Source organism: Eurytemora carolleeae, unplaced genomic scaffold, assembly GCF_000591075.1.
Source record: "Eurytemora carolleeae unplaced genomic scaffold, Eaff_2.0 scaffold749, whole genome shotgun sequence".
Classification (NCBI taxonomy): domain Eukaryota; kingdom Metazoa; phylum Arthropoda; class Copepoda; order Calanoida; family Temoridae; genus Eurytemora; species Eurytemora carolleeae.
The window spans coordinates 14,861-36,336 of NW_019396636.1; the positions used below are offsets into that span (position 1 = coordinate 14,861).

The 21,476-nt window shown below is 31.8% G+C and overlaps 1 protein-coding gene across 1 annotated transcript in view; it reads right to left on the minus strand.

The window, feature by feature from the left end:
- Positions 1–3,062: 3,062 nt before the first annotated feature.
- The window catches only part of LOC111706676 (tyrosine-protein phosphatase 99A), a 60,776-nt gene continuing 42,362 nt past the window's right edge, over positions 3,063–21,476 (minus strand). Inside the window, exons 26-37 of the mRNA XM_023479583.1 lie at positions 20,080–20,184; positions 18,241–18,340; positions 17,775–17,867; positions 10,932–11,038; positions 9,194–9,258; positions 7,411–7,667; positions 6,106–6,266; positions 4,740–4,875; positions 3,811–3,942; positions 3,690–3,725; positions 3,534–3,607; positions 3,063–3,376 (exon numbers count right to left, since the gene is read on the minus strand). Coding sequence (XP_023335351.1) covers positions 3,352–3,376; positions 3,534–3,607; positions 3,690–3,725; positions 3,811–3,942; positions 4,740–4,875; positions 6,106–6,266; positions 7,411–7,667; positions 9,194–9,258; positions 10,932–11,038; positions 17,775–17,867; positions 18,241–18,340; positions 20,080–20,184 — 1,291 coding nt within the window. The 3' untranslated portion in view covers positions 3,063–3,351. The remainder of the gene's footprint in view (positions 3,377–3,533; positions 3,608–3,689; positions 3,726–3,810; positions 3,943–4,739; positions 4,876–6,105; positions 6,267–7,410; positions 7,668–9,193; positions 9,259–10,931; positions 11,039–17,774; positions 17,868–18,240; positions 18,341–20,079; positions 20,185–21,476) is intronic.

The following is a 21,476-nucleotide window of genomic DNA, read 5'->3' on the forward strand; positions in this document are numbered from 1 at the left end:
TACAGATATCCAAAACACTTTTTAAAATATGGAATATAAAACACACAATTAATGACGTGTATTGGTAAGAATTAGAAAATGCTTTAGATTTATGTTTAGGATAAAAAACCGTCCACCATAAAGATTAGTAATACTGTGAAAAAATAACATAAACGTTTATTTTGATTTGGTCAATTTTGCTTTGTATAGTAAAGCAATTACCAAGTGCTTTTTATTCATTTTATCCTAGACTGCAAACAAGTATATGTATATAGGTTAATGGGTAAAACAAAGGTATGTATATGGCATCATATCAAAGTCAGCTAGGTATTTAAAAAATAAGGCTTCATTTGCGTAACTCTATAGATGCGGAAACTCTGCAGCGTACTTTTGAGAAAAGAACTGAGTGCTTGCTGAAAAGTCTAATTTTCTAATCAGCGTTTTCTTTATCTTAAATGCGTAAATTAAATGAAGTTATGAAATTGTGCAGGACTTTTAACGTACAAAAAGGATCAACAAATCACCTCTTTTTTTCTTGACACCCTGTATAGTTACTGCGGTGAAGAATAAAGTAGAAAATAGACTTCATGCATACTAATTAGACATGAAAAAATATTCCCCTCCAAGAACACAATCTAGAATCTAGAATCTAGAATCTACATTCATCTCTTATTCAATATTCATATCAGTGGCAATCTTCTTTATGATTACTCTGTGTCCAGTACACACCCACGGCTTTGAAACGATAATTTACACTCTACGGTGAACTAAACAGAAAAGGAAATTTACTGGCACGACTTTTGTGACCTCATAGCTCCTCTAATTTTAATTTTATGAACAAGGATAAGAAAAAAAATCATCCGGTAACATATACAGTGAAACCCTTAATAAAGAATACATCGGAAGAATTTATCAAATGTCGTCTTGACAATTTTTCAATGAGTTTTATACTTTATTACGTAAATTTCAGTATTTGCGAAAATAAATAAATAGCCATGAATATGCGGGAACAGTTTTAAAGAGTTCCAAATAATCATTTAATTAAAAAACTAAATATCTGCAACAGTCCATTATCAGAAAGTGAAGAATACGACATTTGATGAATTCTTTCGATGTCTTCGTTATTAAGGGTTTCACTGTACAATATAGGAAATTCAAAACATTTTTCTTTGTCTCTACAGCTTTACAGTATACTTCATTCAATTTAATAAAAAAATTGTTAATAGAAGTTCGGAAATAATATATTTTTAACGTGATATCCTATTACTCAAAATGTGCCAGATATTCATTGTGAAGTAAAAATTTGCTAAATTTTTATTAGAAAAGTGCTAATTGTTTTTAAAAAACAATTAGCTAAATATAAATATTTCACAATCGTGTTTTAACTAAAACTAAAACGGACTAGACGTGCGCGTGGAGCAAGTGTGATTCAGCTAAAAAACAAAATGTACAATTTAACTTCAATTATTTTTCTCTCTTTTAAGATCTTCAAATTCTTATTTCCTAGCTCGTCAAATAACAAAAACAATTGTAACCATCGACTAGTTTATTTCAAAGATTAAAGCATATTTGTAAATTATATAAAACCTTGAACAAAGTAACTTCTAGTAAGAATATTAGGTATATGTACATGCACATTTAATGTATACAAACATTTATACTGTACAAGCAATAATTCTTTATTTACACTGGACATGAATAATATTTACAAACAAGAATTTTTTACATTTAAGTGTTGGCAAAATTTCAAGTATAATACTCCATTGATAGAGTGGCATGTTCAATTCACACATGTAACCTTGAAATTACCTTTTTAGAAATCCATGTTTTTGTTTTTGAAAACTGAGTATTTTTATTGTGGTTCCTCTATAGAAGTGACTTGTACATTTCTTTCTTCAGCAACAATGGGAAAATAGCACTTTTTAACATAGACAAACTACAGGGTGTCCCACGAAACATGACAGTATGCAGGACGACTTGAATGTCGTCTTGATTTTTGATATAATTTGCTGCGTTTATTTGTCAATCTAATTTTAGAAGTAAATTTCTAAAGATAATAATCACAAAATTTCCCTTGTCCTGCCATTTCCAAAATGTGGTCTGCCTTTTTTGTGCTTTCAATATTGCCCGAGATATGAAGAATTTCGTTCAGATTTCGACAATTTTGCTTTTATTTAACAAAATTTAAATCTAAACCAAACTCTTTATATCTCCGGTAATATTGAAAACACAAAAAACGCAGACCACTTTTTGGAAAAGGGCTAGGAGAATTATGCGATAATTGTTTCAAGAATCATGCACGTTAAAGTAGATAGAAGACTAAATGTCACAAATAAATTCAAATACCAAAGACGACTTTCAAGTCGTCTTCCTATTGTCATGTTTCGTGGGACACCCTGTACTTTATCTATTATTCATTTGGTTAAGGTTTTAATTGGGTCCCGCAGTAAATCGTGCTTGCCCTTTAAATGGAGAGTCATTTGAAATTACGCGTACATTCCCTTTAAGGTATTTATATAAAGAAAAGAAAAAACAGCAATACACAAGGTTTTTGGGCACTTCTATGAACAAACTAATTTTGCGGTTGTTACAAATATTCTTCAATTTTAATTTTTCTATTTTCTATTCAAACAATGCTGTTTGTAAGCAATTTGTGATAATATTCTCAGATTTATACAAAACCTGTTCACGTATTTTTAAATTTTTAAATTCATATTTTCTTTCCTTGTTTTTAAATCTCCTTGTGGTAAATGAACTAAACTGAATGAATATAGTTGGACCATTTGCTGTGAAACTGTTGAAGCCCCCTCCCCCTTCGTTTCTTCATTCACATTTCCCCCTGTAAACCAAAATTTCTATATCTTGAAAAAATCTAAATTTTTCAGTTGTGTCTTGAGATCATAGGAATTGGGAAAAAAAATTAATTGAAGAGGTAGTTTTAATTCATTTTCCTTGGAAGTTAAGTAAAAAACGTACAAAATCCAAAAGATATTTGACTGTGCAATTAGAGATTGCATTCCTTCAAAATCTTAGATTTAGAATTTCAAAAAATTGAGAAAATAGATTTTTGAACATTTGAAGCGGTCTTTTCTTTTATTTATTTAACTTTATTTGTTCTGTATTCTTATTGACAAATTATACTGATTATACTGAATCTTGACTCGACTATAAGTTGAATTTCCGTTTTGATAATTAAGTTTTTTCACATATTTTTGCTCACTGATTTCTGAGTTTCACTTGCTTAAACACGTCTAAGCTAAAATTGTGCATGGCAGATTCAAAATCCTCATTTAATGTTTGAGTATAAATTGCAGGATGGGGTTTGAAGAACAATGTCTAAAGTTTAGTCTCTCTTCTGAGAGTTGCTAGTCCTCAGCTGAGCCCATCCTCGAGGTTCCTAGGTTCAAACAACGAAGCTAATTAGAACAAAATAGAAAACTTTAATGGAAGAATTACTTTGAATAATAAGGGAGAACATCAATAGGCTTTTATCTACTTAATTCTTGTTTTAAACCACAGCTAAGACGACATTAAATTCAAAATGATGGATTTACCTGAGAAGCGCAGCTGATTCCTGGCCATCAGGGGGAATCCGTAAACTATCCGTCATCCCCACTCCCTCCCACACCTGCAATGTAAACGGTAAAATCTACAAAATTAATTATTTTGTAGACAACTTGTTTTTAAAGTTTTAAAATAAATATGCTTGCCTTGGTTACTCTCTCTTCGACGCTGTCTGTATAAACCTAAAAAGTAAGAAATGTTAAACCCATTTAAAAATAATTTTCTTTAAAGAAATTCTCATGTTTTATTTGAAAATTTTTATCTTACCTTACTGACCCTTACGCAACCATTAAGCTGGTATCCGTTCCTCCATCCATCTAGATCTACTGGACTAGGGATTGTTGTACCGTTGTTGGTTATGTACGCTTCCAGAGCACAGTACATGAACAAGTAGTCCTCCTGATATGTACATAAAGTTAAAACTACAATTGATAGAATTTTGTAAGTTTTTCTATAACTTTTTGTTATGATTATTTAAGGTAGATAATTTGTTTTAATTGTGCCATTAAAAATTATTCACCCGTTGCGTTCTCAATTAATGATGAAAATGTAATCCTAAAAATGTGTCCAAATTTTTTGCCATTCTTTTTTTTTAAATTTTCATTTTTTTGCCTTTTTAGAGTGAGTAAAAAAAGAAATTCATTGGAATATTGAATATGGGAAGAACCCGCCCCTTTGTATAGATTGTTTTGATCTACGTGTTTGATGTTTAATAACTGAGATTGATATGAGGAGGGGGGGGGGGAGGCGGGGAGAAGGGCCCCTATATTTGATTTTGTCTCCATCAATTGCTTGTATCAAACAATATAAATATTTAACAGTGCTCAGAAGATTAAAGAAAGAAGACATTTCTTTAACAATGTCTATATTTGTCTTTGTTTACTTTTAAGAACCATAAAAGTCTGGAAATAATTGTAATTTAATGTTCAAAGAAATGGTTCATTATTAAACATCGATGAAAACTCATCTAACAACAGGTTCTGAGATTACCTTTAAGGGAATGCTAACATAATATTAAACAAATTATGAACTTGAATGAATTTGTATGTAATACGTTTGCTGTTTTACTATCACATGTTTCTGTTAAGGGACCCAGTTCCACCAGAGAAAACCTGTTTTTTAGAACTGTGCAGAAAGTTGGGATGATTGGTTGATTTTTTCGGGAACACTCCCTTTAATTAAAAAATAGTGATTACCTGAGACCTCCATATGCCCGGTCTACTATAATGGTATAATCTAGCAAGCTGGAATACATCAACACATCCTTCAAACTCAAGCTGCTGCCATAGAGACATTAGGCTACAGAATGTTCCTGCCTGGCTTCCTCCATTTCTAAAAAGATAAATTGGAAAATCAGACTAGAGCTGGATACCTCCATTTCTAAAAGGATAATTGAAAAATCAGACTGGAGCTTTCCGTTCCTTAATAGGTAATTGGAAAATCAAACTAGAGCTGGCTACCTCCATTCCTTTATAAGTAATTGGAAGATAAGACGAGAGATGACTTCCACCTTTCCTTAACTAATAATTGGAAATTTCAGACTAGAGCTGGATACCTCCATTTTTTAATAAAAAATTGGAAAATCAGACTAGATCTGACTTCCTCAATTCATGAACTAATATTTAAAAAGTCAGACTAAAGGCTATCTTCCACCGTTCATTAACATATATTTGGAAAATCAGACGGGGTGTATGTGCACCTACATATTTTTCTTCGATTTGACAGATATATATAGTTATTGATGCCCTGTGTAGTATGTAATCATAAAACTGTATACGTAGATCAATGCTGACTCTGTTTTCTATCCTGTAGAATATTGTAGAATATTCCCAATATTGTAGAAATATTATATATTCAGTATATTCACTCAACCGGCTAAACTTGTGCATATCCTTGCACTTTACCAAAATATAATTTATCTCACATAGATCCAGACTCTTATGGAAAGTTGCATCAATTGTAAAGACTGGACCATTTTTATAGTGTCGCAAAAACTTTTTTTACCGTAACCAAAAAACTAAGTAGCCCTAGACATGTTCATTTTAGAACCCGTTAGCACCTTGTAAACTTCAATTATTAATAATTAATTGCCAAAATTCCCAAATATTTTTTTCGTGAGAGCTTGTAACCTTCGGATGACTGTAATCCATGTATAGTAAGTGCTATACTATACACGTATTGAATGTCCCCCCACCTCAGTCCTACTCCTAAGATACCGATATAGTTTCAAAGGATCAGCAAGAATCTGAGATGATTATTTACCATTTTTAAAAATTGAATTATTTTTCATTCGTTTGCTTATATAACACTGCAAAATCTTTACTCTGGCTATAAATAAACTAACCAACATAAATTTCAAAACATTTGATAAAATCATTTTAATAAATCGTTTTAAAAAATGTTTACGGTTAATATATATTTGTCATAATTAAAAGTATACTAGAATTATACTATAAATTCTATAGAATGTCATATATTGTATACCTGTCTATAACCAGTATAGGGTTATCATGTATTGTATACCTGTCTATAACCAGTATAGGGTTATCATGTATTGTATACCTGTCTATAACTAGTATAGGGTTATCCCTCAAACCTCCACCCATCCTCAAAGCCTCCTCGTCTACTAACTTGACGAGGTCAAATACGGTTGAGAGGGGAGAGCACTGGGCCGGCCAGTTGCTGACCTCGATGCAACAAACCTCCCTCACCACACCTCCAGTCTAGATACAAATATTTGATGACAATACAATAATATGGAAAAAAGGAGAAAACAATTGTAGCCCCCCCCCCCCNTGTACACTAAGAGGGTTAAATAATAGCATTTTAGTGAGAAAAAGACGAAAAAACGGAGCCATGACTATTTTGTTAAATGAAGTCTTTAAATGTATAACGTTTACAAAGTATCCACGTACTAATGAAGCATGTATCAACCGGAGTTTGGGACGGAATTTTAGAGGTGTAACACTCTACATTTGCTAGCACATCAAGTCACACAGGTGGAGGTTTTTTTAGTCACGCAGGGAAAAAATATTAAAGGAAGGATGAGTGAATGAATGAATAGATGAATCTATGAATTGATGAAAACAAAGAAGAAGTGTATCTGCTGCCAAATGAATACTCATTTCTGAGAATAGAAACCGATAATACTGTCCAGTTCATTTAGACATAGACATACACACAGATAGAGACATCAGACATATGTAGACATTCAAACAGACAGACACTTCAGACAAAGACATTGAATAAAGTCATTAAAACAAATAGACACATCATACATATGCATAGAAACAGATAGACACATTAGACAAATGTAAGTTTAAATATGCAGACCTATCGAACCAAGGATGAAAAGGGGAGGCAAATCAGGATGAGGGGGAGGTTGGGGCCCGGGGAGGTAAATCAGGATGAGGGGGAGGTTGGGGCCCGGGGAGGGTGGGAGAACTTGGACCTTAGTTATCCCAGGTATTGTTGTATTAATGAAAGTTAAGGATTACACTGATCAACAAGACGGAGCCAAACTATTTCCAATATAATGTTTACAACAGACAAGTACAGAAATAGATGAGACATTATAACAATAGGATATCTTAATACACATCCAAGCATGAAAATCAACACAACGTGATTTCTGTGTGTAAAATTTTTTGAGCGTTTGATAAACAGACGTTTTTATTAATTCTAGATTAAGTCTAAGTTTTCAACCTTTAAACTTTATTCTTTAAACATTTATTTAAACATCTGGGATGGGTGTATTTAAAACTTTAAATTTTGTTTGAAATAGCACCATCAGGTTGCAAAGATCTAGGGATTAGCACGTTTGTGTTTTTCACAAAGACTCAATTCCTTTGTCTCCTGTGTCCTTACCTCTAATCTAAGCCGAATGGTTCTTGGACTGAAATCATCTATCTCCAGGAGTGAGACAGTATACTGACTATACCCGGAGTCCCACATCATCTCCGACCCGTAGGAGGTTGGCCAGAAGGGACGGTAGTCCTCGTTGTCGAGGTTAGTGAGGACAACCATGACGAGGATATCCTGCTCGGAGACCAGCTGCCAGAGGGCAGAAACAGTATTATCCAGAGGATGCTGGCTTACAATATATCCTTTCCTGTTGTAGAATCCTGAACAAAATAATATAAAAATAATAATATAATACTAATAATATAAAAAATGGCAGTGCAGTAAAGTGGTCACATGATACAGCAGCTTGATAGATGTTTTGAGCAGACTTCTAAAAATAATATGTTTGTCCTTTTATTCAATTCAGATCGTTTTCAATCAAAATTAAATCTTTTAGAAATATTAAATTGAAAATATTGAGAGCAAAAGGTTATTATAATTCAAATACATAGATACAGGCTAGGGGAAAGGGGAGGGGAGGGGAGGGGATGGAGAGGGAATGGGGATGGGATGGGGAGGGGAAAAGGAGTTGAGTCTTTTCCGCAAACTCAAATTTTCTAATCCCTATAACTTTACAACCTGACGGCATGAAGCTTTGATATTTCAAAATTTAATTTGATCAAACAGAATTCATGTTTGAAATATCTAAGGCTTATGATCGACTTTGGGTTGCAAAGATGTAGGAATAAGAAAATCAGAGTTTGTTGAATTTGTTGAAACAAATTTATTTGGCATAATTAAAGGTAGTTTGTAGAACACAACAATTTAAACGTTTTTAGGGGCCTCTTGAAATCTGGAAACCTTATAAAGCATATCAAATAAAAAAAACAGATAACAAATTATTCCTAGCATTAGATTAATTACGCAAAAGATGAGAAGGAGAGCCATTGACAAAGAAAAAAACTGCAATTAAAAATCTCATTATATCCGTAGTAACAACATTATTTTCTTAGAAAATCATTTCTTTTAAAAGTAATGGAAATCTTTATTTTTGATTTACTAGGAAGGGCTAATTTTAGACTTATTCAATAGTTAAGGGGTAAATCAAGACTATTTTCTAAACAATAGCACTGTACAGGAAGTTCAGATTAAGAATTTGCACAACATTAGCAAATAGAACCGACTTAATCTGAATAGTGTAAGTATTCACAAACTGAAAACCACACCAAAACAAGTCCCAAAAAGCTTAAAGTCCACTGAAAGGGGTTCTGGGGGGGGTGGATTTGGGGCTATTGCAGGAGAAATACCAAAGGACCATGGTATTGTATACAGAATACTAAAATACTCCTCTGCAGATAGGATTGGAGAATAAGATAGAGGATTAGGAGATAGGATTGGAGAATAAGATAGAGGATTAGGAGGTAGGATTGGAGAAGGATTAAGAATAAGAGATATAACTGCAGGAAGCATGATTAGGGGATTATTTAGCGGGAAAATGTCCCAAAAGTCCATTAAAACCTAAATGATGACTGCATTGTTCAATTTTAACCCAATAAGGTCAGCTCCCTAGGTAGGGGTTCTAGTTTATGGACAGGACAGTGAAAACCATTTTTAGTTACTATGATATGTTTAAGAATAGTATATCAAAATTGAATCTTATTAAGTTGAATTCTTTGGAAAAATCTGGCAGGAGTTAACCTCTAAAAGTTGGAGTTTAAGTCCTGTTGCTTAACCAGTATGTTTTTGATAACTCATGTTTAAAAAAAGCATAATTAAAAGAATGATAAATTTATGTATAGTTTATTACCTGTAAGCCAAGATGCATTTATATAATCTGATCCTTCATGTGGAGAACCGGGGCTTAGGAATACTCTGCAACCATCAATCAATTAATCAATTAGCTTCAAATTACAATTTACAAGTTTTATCTGATATTTTTCAGGAGAAAATATAATACTTTTTTCTTTTTTTAGATAAAGCAATGGCCAATTCTTGATAACCTCAGAAAGAATTTCTTTTTTTAAGGACCCTCTATTTATAGAGTGGCTTTCCACATTCACAACGGTACCCGTTGAATCTTGATTTTCATAATTTGCGTTCTTTTTCCTGCATACTATCCTTAAAGGGACTGTAAAGGAAAAATGAAAGGGGGTATAGGCTGAAAGCTAATCACTTTAGCTCTCGATCGCGACCCATGAAAGTCATATCTGATGTTCCTATCTCGAGAAATTGATATTATTACGAAAATTAATATACAATTTTGTATAAAAAGATCAAATTCAGCAAATAAGCAACCAATCTGAAATCGATGATATCCAAGAGAAAGCTTATTGTAAATTAGGTTTACTTTTATATTTGTTATTTCTATTTTTAATAGATTTCATTTATAATATTATTTATACGTCCGCATTACTTGACCGGAAAGTCCACCAATGGCAGTGCAGTAAAGTGGTCACATGATACAGGCGGAGACACGTGATCAGTATACTGCTCTGCCATTGGTGATAGTTCTGGTCACGTGATTTAAGTTTAAGATTTTCTAAATTTTACATATATGAACTTTCGTATAATTTTAACACAGTTTTATATCAAGGATTATCAGATATAACTTTCATGTGTCGCGATCAAGAGCTAAAGTGACTAGCTTTCAGCCTATACCCCCTTTACCCCCTTTCATTTTTCCTTTACAGTCCCTTTATGTCCCTTAGAGAACCCACGGTTAAAAATCATACATTTTTGACAGAAAACGAGAATATTTTTATAATAAAAAGATAAAGATTTAAAGGGTACTTTGTAAATAGGATAACCTGAAACTACGTCGACAGTTCCTTAAAGTTTTATTAAATAATAAATTTCAATTTTTCCCCAAGTTTTTCGCTTATTCCTGAACGTTTGCCTGTATATAATGATGTATAAAACTAGCAGAGTTTGGCAGTATGTGAGAAGAAGAAATATGCTTCTGGTTCATTAGGAATAGATTAGAACATGGAGCAAAGAATGAAAAGAATAGATCAGAGGGTAAAAACATGGCAACACCTTACTACATTTACATAAGTAGAACATGTTCTTCTACTCTTAGATCAGCTTTTTTATTCTACAGAGTAGAGTCAATTCAATTATCATATATTTATTAAAAACTTGCACTTTTATCTTTGTAAGGATTAGACTTATAGACTATAGTTTTAAGGATTAAACCGCTAACTTTATTCGGAAAGGCAACTTCGAAGAGACAAATTTAAGAAAGACATTTTCCGAAAAAAATCAACTTTGGAGTGGACTTGGTAAAAATTTAAATTATGTTTTTACTATCTATAGTGTTAAGTTAGTTTTTCTCATGAACCACAGCTAGGCATGAAAGAGAAATGGTGCTGCAACTTAATAAGGTTGGTGGGACGGAAATATGCCAAAATAATAAAATTTTGGAATTTATCGTTTCGAAGTTTATCCTAAAACTTTTTCGATAATTTTCTTGATGGAAAACTTTTTCAAGCTTGTTTTAACTACAGGAGAAATTTTGTCAACCAATTAGTTGATTAATTGATTGCCTATGACTGTCAGTGGGAAGAAGATCTGGAGATCGATTCTTGGATTGATTACAGATCTTGAGAGCTGTGGAGTACTGACTCTTCCCAGCATGGTAGGCACACACCAACTAAACAAAGATATAGTTCTGACTTATAAAAAAATTTTGATTTGTTTAAATAAATGTACAGTTGATTTTTATTAAAATTTTGATCAATCAAGTACTCAACTTTAATCGTTCAGTATTTTCTAGCTTTATAAGCTATTTTACAATCTAAAATAAATCTTTGCCACAAGATATAATTATATAATCCTTAATCTTTGCAACCCATGATGTCCTGGAGCTTAGATATTTTAAACTATGAATTCTGTTTAAATAATCAAAGTTTTAAATATCAAAGGTTAACAACATCCTAGGTTTCAATGAAACTTTCTGATCTTTCCAAATTCATAAAAGTATTTTTTACAATCAGAATAAACCAATTGTTAACATTTTGGTTAAAAAATTGATAAACTATCATTGCATATTGTGCGGTATATAATATATGAAATTTGCTGGTAAAGTGTAAAATCTGTTTAGCATAATATCGAGTAAACCTCATCAATCAGGATTTTACACATCACATTATAATTACAATATAAAGGAATTGAGTCTTTGGAACAGAATCCAATATTTAAACCTCAATATCTTTAGAACTCTATGTTGATATTTCAAACTCAGATAATTTGATCTAACAGAATTCATAGTTTGAAATATCTAAGGTCTGCAACATTTGGTTCCAAAGATAAAGTGATTAGAAAATCAGAGTTTGTGGCAAAGACTCAATTCCTTTCAGAAATATTCAAGAGAAACTATCTGGAAAAGGTATTGAACAATATTAAAGAGAAACTATCTGGAAAAGGTATTGAACAATATTAAAGAGAAACTATCTGGAAAAGGTATTGAACAATCGACACAAACTCTAAATTTCTAATCCCCAATTCTTGGCAGATTTCTGTAGGTGAAGACCTTAAAGATTTCAAACTTTGTCAATTTGATCTGGCAGAGTTTATAAATTGCTTTGTTAAAAGTTTACGACAAATGCATCGGTTTGTAAAGATATGGAGATTAGAATGAAAAGTTTGTGGCAATTTTTTAGTTCGAATGGTGATATTTTATTTTAAATTCTTAACAAAACGTTTTGAAAGCTTTGACATGATTTTAAATAAGTTAATAAATTTAACCAACAAAGATTAAGAACCATGTAAATCTAAAGCTGAGCTAAATGTATCTACTAGTAGTATTCTACAACTGGTTTATGTTTCTATAATATAATTTTATTGTACAGTTTGTTGGCAAACTTTGCACAGTAAACCCCCCCCCCCCTCCCATTCATAATGTAACCCCCACTCCTCCTCCAAACCACAACCATCCTTCTCTCCCTGAAAATAATCCGTCTATTCTGAATATCCCCTTCCACGCCCCCCCCCTCCTCCCCCATACTTGCGCCCCTTTCATTCTATTCCAATTTTATCATCAGATCAAATTCTATAATATCACATTGCATCTTAACATTTGAAAAACTGAACGGCTTATAGCTAAACACCTAAACAGCTCGCGTGGATTTAACGGTTCTGTAAATATTCCAGAAAGCTGTAATTTTCGATCACAATTTGACCCATTAAACATAATTTGTTAGCTTTTTTATAAAATACTTTTTTGTTGGCATATGCATTTTGAATAAAAATGTATAACGTGCACAAATCCGTAAAGTAAATGATTATTGAATTAAAGACCAAAACACGTTTGATTTCTAATAGAAGAAACCGAATGCTTCTCACTCTGGTTAGTCTGGTGTGAGCTAAAAAGATAAACAGACGAATAGACAAACAGACGAATAGACGAACAGATGAACAAATGGAAATCTAACTAGATACCAGGGGCACAACTATAGCGCTTTTGTGAGGGGGGGGGGAATTTTATTTTGCTAGGGATCACGTGTCGAAATTTTTTTACGGAAATTGCTATACAGTTGAACAGTTAACAACTGAACAGCTGACCAGTAAAACAGTTGATCTGCTGAACAGGTCCAATTTGAACAATTCATGAACAAATGAACAAATACATTTTATTGATAATAAAGATAAGTATGAACAGTTTGATCATAAACAAACTAATTAAATCAAAAATAAGATAAAAGTTTTTTTTTATAAATTATGCAACAATTTGATCAATGGTAGACCAACGAATACCATTAACCAATCCAGTAAAAAATCCAATAAATTTTTTTAAATGTTTTGTAAATAATCCTTATTCTCCCCCCCCCCCCCAGCTGATACTATGTAATAGAACCCCTTGAGACAAAATCAATAATAATGTTGAATCCCTGCATATTTTCAAGCAACTTAACTATTTAAATAAAATCAATATTTTGAAAATATTTCGCAGAAAATATAATTGTTTTAATCTGTTTCTGTTCTTTTGCATTATTAATTATCTGAATCAGGAAGTCTGGAGCCAAATATATTTGGTTTGGATTAATAGAATATCAGCTGAGATGCAAACTTTTGTAAGGCTAATCACATCAAAAAGTTTAATTTGTAAAGTTTACGTTTCGTTGGATTAATTTAATTCCCGTGTCAAGCACTGCGGCTTCAACAGGCTGGGGACCGAGTGCTACGGCTAGGACAGACATGGGAAGTTGCCGCTTGGGAAATTGCACATTTGGGATGTTACCACTTGGGAAAGTAACCTTGGGAAGTTGCCACTTGGGAAAATGCCTTTGGGAAAGTACCTAACATCTAAGTTTCAACCTCTGTTCTTCTGTTCTTAATTAATCTAATATATTAATATATTAGACTCTGCATGCAGACTTCTGTAGGCAGTAATGGGATTACAAAAGTGATTGTTCACATTTTTTATCTTGAAAAATGTAAATACTCACACACACACACGCGACACTAAACAGATCAAAGTATGTCCGGGATTTATTGGAATAAACTTGATCAAAGGACTAAAAAAGTGTCACGGCAACTGCATTTTTAAGATTAACAACAGCTAAACAAAATAGAATACATAGAATGGAAAATACAAAAATTTACATTCAATTTTGAAAAATAGGTTAGAAAGTGAAGTGACTGTTGAACCACAACGTTCTTTTCAACCATTTTCATTATCAAGAAGTCTGTTTTTTATCATTCTTATTATTATTATTGATATTATCAGTATTATTGTTATAATTTGTATTATTCTTACAGAATTTGTTTCTGCTGAAATCCAACGAATAAAAACTGCATTTTCTCAAATTTGAGTTTTTTAATAAGTTACGTGAACAGTCCATTTAGTGCAATTATGTTTGATTAAAATATCCTCCTTTATATGAGCTGTATATGAGATAAAATAGATCCTGAAAGGATTTGGTTGGTTTACGTTTGGAGAAATACATTACTAGTTAGTAAAAGAAGAAGGCTATAATTCTTAAGTAGGTTTACAATAGTCTGTAGCAAATACTATAAGCGCAGTACTTTAGATAACAGATATTTCTTTCTTTCTTTTTTTCTAATCTTTCGATTTCTTTAACTTTTCCATTCGTGTACTCTTTCCATTCCTTTTCTTTTTTCATCACCCCTTCCAAGCTTTCCCATTGCATTTTAATTTTCATAACACTTGTGTTTACTTTTTCTTAACATTGAAGGAAGCGTTGTTCCATAAAATGCAACATGTATCATACTCCTTTTTCCTTTCCTTTTTTATATATTTTCTTATTTCATTTTTTAATTGTACTGAAACCTATATTTGATTTATAGTCGTCATGCAATACTAGAATTTACTATTTATATATTTTCTCGATATTTGCAAAGATAACTAAACACATAAAACTTAAATATCATAAATATATTGAAATCTTTTTATGCATGTTTTGCAAAATGATAAAGAACGCTTGTAAAAAAAATCTATAAAAAAATATTGCTAAATAAAAATGTGTATTTTTTATTACATTTGACAAACTTGGTTGAGTCTTTTATTTGCAAATGGAACAAATCAAAAATATGCTGAATTTTACAAATATATATCTTTAATGTTAATTCACCCTGTTATTAATAGTTCCATAATGTTACTCCCTGTACAATTTATTCAATAGTGCCATAATGGTACACCCTGTACAATTTATTCAATAGTTCCATAATGGTACACCCTGTACAATTTATTCAATAGTTCCATAATGGTCCACCCTGTACAATTTATTTAATAGTTTTAAAATGGTACACCCTGTACAATTTATTCAATAGTTTCATAATGGTACACCCTGTACAATTTATTCAATACTTTCATAATGGAACACCCTGTACAATTTATTCAATAGTTTCACAATGGTACACCCTGTAGGATTTATTCAATAGTTTCACAATGGTACATCCTGTAGGATTTATTCAATTGTTTCATTTAATTCTAGTTTCATTGAACATTAAAAAGTTTGCTCCAATCAAACTTCAATCAAACTTTTAAATTGCATTCACTCAAGCCATTAGCTGGACAGAATAATAGTTTTCAATTCAACACAAAAGGTTCAAAATTATATAGTTAAATTAATAGTTAAATGTGATGCATAATAATTGATTTTTTAACAAACGTTCTAAACAAATAGATGATAAATGTATTGCGCCCTTTTTCACGTTCATTAAATTTAGTATTTAAACCATGTTTTTTAAAATTAATTTCTTTCTAAAACTATTGGTAAATGCTTACCAATAATAAGATTAAAAATTTTTTTAAAAAACCTAATTTTGTTTTTCTATAAAAATATACGTAAAAAATATATGATTGAATAGATTAAGTTTTTGTCAACATTTCTTTACAGAACTTCTGAATAGGTTTCTTAGAAAAAAGAAATTGAAAAACAAAAACGTTGCATAGTAAACATATATCCATAGATTTATTCATTTTTATGTTGTATTTAGATATTTTCTTCTTTTACTAAGCTTTCTTTAAAAACTGCATATTTCCTTCTAAACTTTAGAGATATTTAAAGGTACTGTGCACGTAATTTCAAGTGACTCTCCGTTTATAGATTGGTACTTTTGATTTAAATCTTTGTATGATCAAAAATTGATAAGATAACCATGGTTATAACTTTTTGTTATTTCGGTTTCTCTAGAGATATGACTTGCGGAATTATGCTACAGAAACATTGAACGCTTTGTCAGAACTGCCCACTTTTTAGTTGGCAAAAAAAGGACGACATCTTCCACAATATTAATGAGATAAAGATTTTAAGAGGGAAATATTGTGAATCGTGTATACGCCATGGATATACAATAAAATGGATGTATTTTATAGCCGGGGTGTCATGCAGTACGTTAGAGATTGGACCCTGGATTTACAATTTGTCTTTGGATTTCGTAAAGTTAATAGTTGTCAAAGGAGTATTGAAAAAGACTGACTTTGAAACTTGGTAAAATATAGCTTCCTTTTTTTTATTATAAAAGATGTTGAAAATTCTAAAGAATTAAACAACCTTGCTGATATTTAATATTTTGAATTTTAAACAAATTTCTCAATATCTCGGTCAATTCTTAAGGTAAAAAATTGGCAGACCACATTTCGGAAATCTCAAAACAAAACGCATAAGAATCTACCCGACTCATTTCTGCTTATTCCAGGGCCCACAATCTAACAAAGCTCTTCTCTGATTTGGACCCTGAACTTCTCTTTAAACTTTTTTAAAAGATCAAATCATTTTTTTAGAATGAACGATAGCCAGAATTCAAATTTACTAGTGAAACCTTATAGTACACCATGCAGAGGTTTAAGAATTTCCCCAAAAAATCTAGGGTCCACTCAGATATAACAGCTGTAAAGCACACCCACAAAATTACATGTACGCTGTCGCTGGCCCAGAATAGTAAAGATCGGTAGATAGAAGCATATCTATAAGCAGGCCGTGTGCATGCCCTTATTTATATGGAGGTTCGCTTGAAAGTATAAGGACAGTCCCTTTAAGATTATTTCAGATTTAAGAAGGATGAGAGTAGAATTCTACTGCAGTGTAGAGAGAACAAAGTTTAATAAAGTTTTCTACTTCTGAAAAATCATACTTTTTATATACTTTGCAACTACACTGATTAAATTAATGGTGGGCTGGGACAGGATACAAAGGTAAGAACTCTGAATTGTTCATTCTTGTTTTACTGTTGTACCCATAAAACTATGGAATTGGAAGACGACTGTTAGACTGAAGTTTTAAATCTAGATAGTCCAACGAACGTGTAACACAGCAATAGTGCAGTGTACACAGCCCTATTTCATTTAATAAGTTGATTTTTAAGCTACTAATAACAACATTAAATACACAAAATATTCGTTAAATTTCATCTTCATCTTTTCAGTTTTATGGATTCCACATATCTCATCTCTGTCTAAGCTTTAAACGGAATCTGGTAGGGATATTTAAAAAGAGAGAAAAAGAGCTGATTAGGCAGGAAATTATAAGTTTCACCATTGGATATTCAGATTAAGCGATCGGGATTAAAGGTATCCAGTTCATTCTAAAGGGCCCGGCTCAGAGCTGAGAACTTTAGAATGGTGGATATCAGGATTAATGCTTGATCCACTTTTTTCTTAATCCCTAGATTAAATATAATGCTTGTTCTCCTCTTGTTATTAATCTCCAGATTAATAAACAGATCGGGATTAAGGATATCCCATTCTAAAGTTTTCAGCTCAGCTCAGATCACATAGCTATTTCTTTAATTTCGCTAACCTTTTGCTTTGAGAGAATTTTTTTGGGAATTAACATTGCTTGCAGTCATATACTAAATAGGTGCAAGATACAATTTCACATTTGTTTAAGGTCTGTGTGATTTTCATTTTACAGGTCTTAGCTTACCTTATACTGTTTTTCTATAACTTTGTGCGGTAGCTGTTTCTCATCAGTCACATCTATACACTGCAGACTGTGGATGTACTTTGGAAGACAAGACTGACAAAACGTTTCAGTCAGATTTTAGAATTTGACAAAAAGACCCGTTTAAATTGAAAATATCAATAATACATTTTCTTATGTAATGATGTGTTTGTGGATCTAATGCTTTTTTCAATTTAGGTCTATTAATCTAAAAAAAATCAAATTTTGTGATCAACATTTTTATTTATTTCTAAAAGAAAGAAAAAAAAACAGGGGGAAAAATATTTGGGGTTTTTTTCAAATGTCCAAAATCCTCACAGTATCGTTATAAAGAAAATTATGATTAAAAAGAATTTCCCGAGTAGTTTAACTACCCGTACCCAGTTCAAACACTCGTTGCTATTGATTAATTCCGTCCTCGGATGTTATAAAAATCTGGCTGAATTTCCTTTGTAATATGAGTTTCTCCCGCCTCTATTGCCTCTACAAGGGCGTCATGGATGAATGTATACTGCTCTTCAGTCTGAACTAAACCATTGCGCTGACCCCTAATAATCAAATTAGTATAAGCACAAATAGAAACATGCTTTGGGGACGGCTCAGTTTCATTTGCCATAATATTTTTGCCATAAATATTTTTGTCATAATTACATTTGCCACAATACATTTGCCATAAGTAACACTTGCCATAAGTCACACTTGCCATAAGTCACACTTGCCATAAGTTACACTTGCCATAATGGTTACACTTGCCATAATCACACTTGCTATAATTACTCTTGCCATAATTAAAATTAAATTTGGTTTGAATTAACAAACATATTTTTATATTTTTTTTACAATTACAAATTGAATACAAATTACAAATCTAATGCAGAGACAGTTCATGAGCTATCAGGTTTAGGCACTCTTCTATGGGAAGAGTATTATACTTTAGGACAATGTTAGCAATCCTCTCATAGGTTTGAGGGAGAAATTCGGGTTCTAATTCTAGCTGAGCACATTTTAACCGAACATTTTCAATATTTCACTGCTGTAGACGAGGCATAGGCTACAAAGGTGTAGTTGTTGCTGTCTCGAACCCTTACTTGTGGTCTCAAAGGGTCCTCCATTGTGAGAAAATATGGAGCTGAACTTAGGTCAACAGAGCTGGGAACTTTAGAATGTGATATCCTTAATCCCGATCTGTTAATTAATCTGGAGATTAAATTCATGAGGACAACAAGCAATATTTAATCTGGAGATTAGGAAAAAGAGTGGATTAAGCATTAATCCCGATATCCACCATTCAAAAGTTCCCAGCTCTGAGCTGAAAACTTTAGAATGGGATATCCTTAATCCTGATCGGATAATTAATCTGGAGATTAAAAATGAGAGGAGAAAAAGCAATATTTAATCTCGAGATTAAGAAAAAGAGTGGATTAAGCATTAATCCCGATATCCACCTTTCTAAAGTTTTCAGCTCTGTTCTGTTTAAAAAAAAAATGAGAAAACTAAAGTTGGGAATTTTCGTGGGAAAATTTCCCGCATTTACAATAAAAAGACAGATTTACATCTTTTTAAAAATTAGAAAATTATGACAAAAGTAATTATAGCCAGTGTAATTATGGCAAGTGTAACCATTATGGCAAGTGTAACTTATGGCAAGTGTGACTTATGGCAAGTGTAACTTATGGCAATTGTTACTTATGGCAAGTGTAATTATGGCAAAAATATTATGGCAAATGAAACTGAGCCTTGGGGACATTGACATCAAAAATTTATCATGGTCTTCAATTCGAACCTCGTTTTCAAACTTTTTGAATTGGATCAAAAATATCCAATTAGATTTTAGAAGTTTCCCGAGCCATGGTTTTGAAAAAAAAACTTCAGCACAGTAATCTAAAGCTTGAGAAACTGGTTTGTTCAACTAGTGCTATGAAAACTGACCTAAAGGGAATCTGACCTAATTATTGAGTACTTTTAAAGAAAATATTGAGTAGAGTTACTCCCCGCGCGTTTTCACGGAATAAAATCGACTCTCGATCCAGTGTTTGTTATTTCGGTTTCTCTAAAAATATGACTTGCGGAATTATGCTACAGAAACATTGGAGGCTTTGTCAGAACTGCCCACTTTTTGTTATAAAAAAAGGACAATATCTTTCCCATACCACTCATAGCTACGTCTATATTCAATTTGACTTTAACCTGGCCTGACCTGACCTGACCTTACCAATTTTAAGATAAAATACAATTTTAGGCCGGAAACCCAAAAGGTTAATGTCCTCTAGGTTGGATGAGTGGGTACCTGATATGCTGAAGGAAGGAGAATATATCTAGATCCCCCCTGGCAAGGATTTGCTGAAGCATTGAGTGAATTACTATGTAGCAACCGGTTCTTCCAACGCCGGCACTGCAAATATAAAAAGTCAGCTGTTTACATATCAGCTGCTTCCAGTCAGCCATTTTCTTTCAATATTTTTTCAGATTAAAAACAAACTCATGTAAATTATATAAAAGATATGTCGTCATTCAATTTGCATACAAAATTGAAATGGTAAAGTTTTGACATTTGTCGATCTAATTCTGCAAAAAAATCCTTCAAATATTGCAGGCTTAGAAACAAATATTTTATAAAATACATTATGTATATTTTGAGTATATTTTAATATATAAAAAATTCCCTGTTTTCAATAAAATACAAAGTTGTATATCTATTATTCAGAAAGAACAGAATAAACATATTGATATACAGCAGAACAATGAATATTATAGAGCTTAGTAGAGTACGGTTTCAAGCTCTAATACATTAAAATTAAATATCATCAATAATAAGAAAATAGAATATAAATGAATATGAATTAGAGAGTAGATAAACTATGTTTTGAAAAATTAAATTTGATCTAAAAAAGTACAAAATGAAATTTAAAATTTTATTTTGAATAATTATGAAATAATCAAATCTTGAAAATTTTAGCTAGACCTTTTTATTATAAGGATGTTTAATTTTTGTTTTGAAAGTCTGAAAATGTTCAGTTTGAACTGTAGACTAAGAAAGACTCTGTCTCTATGTGTTCTGTGACCAACCCTGAATACTAAGCAGAGAGTTGTGAGAGAAAGAGGACTTAGGCGGAATATTTAGAATGAAAACATTAGAATAAACAAGAGCAGATATTAACCTGAATAGTAATGTTTAAAAGGGTCCTAAAAGATAAAGAAATATAACAGGGGTTTGTCTCAACATTTGAAAAAAAAATATTTTTCTATTTAATGTTTTTTTCCTCAGACTTCTGCTATTTTTTTTTAAATATTTACAATAAATGTTTTTTTAGAGGTTTCGAGACTGTATTTACTTGGGACTGTGGTCAGTCTACCCTCTCTACCTTGTTCGAACCTTTATCCAGGATAAACTTAGGATAAACTTTACAGATTGGATAATTACATTTCCAGCAATATACTCCGTTCCTAGACTTACATTACATACACTCCTTTAGTACAAAGTCAAGGTTTTCTCCATCCTTCTTTATACCGGGTAAAAAAATAAAATCTCATAATTTTGTTTTGCACAGCCTTAGTTCGCTTTTTTTACAACCTGATGGTATTTCAATATTTTGAGTTTTAGATTTTGTCAAATTTAAAGTTTTAAATTTCAAAGATATATGACATCAGGTTGCAAATATATAAGGACACTAAAATTAGATTTTG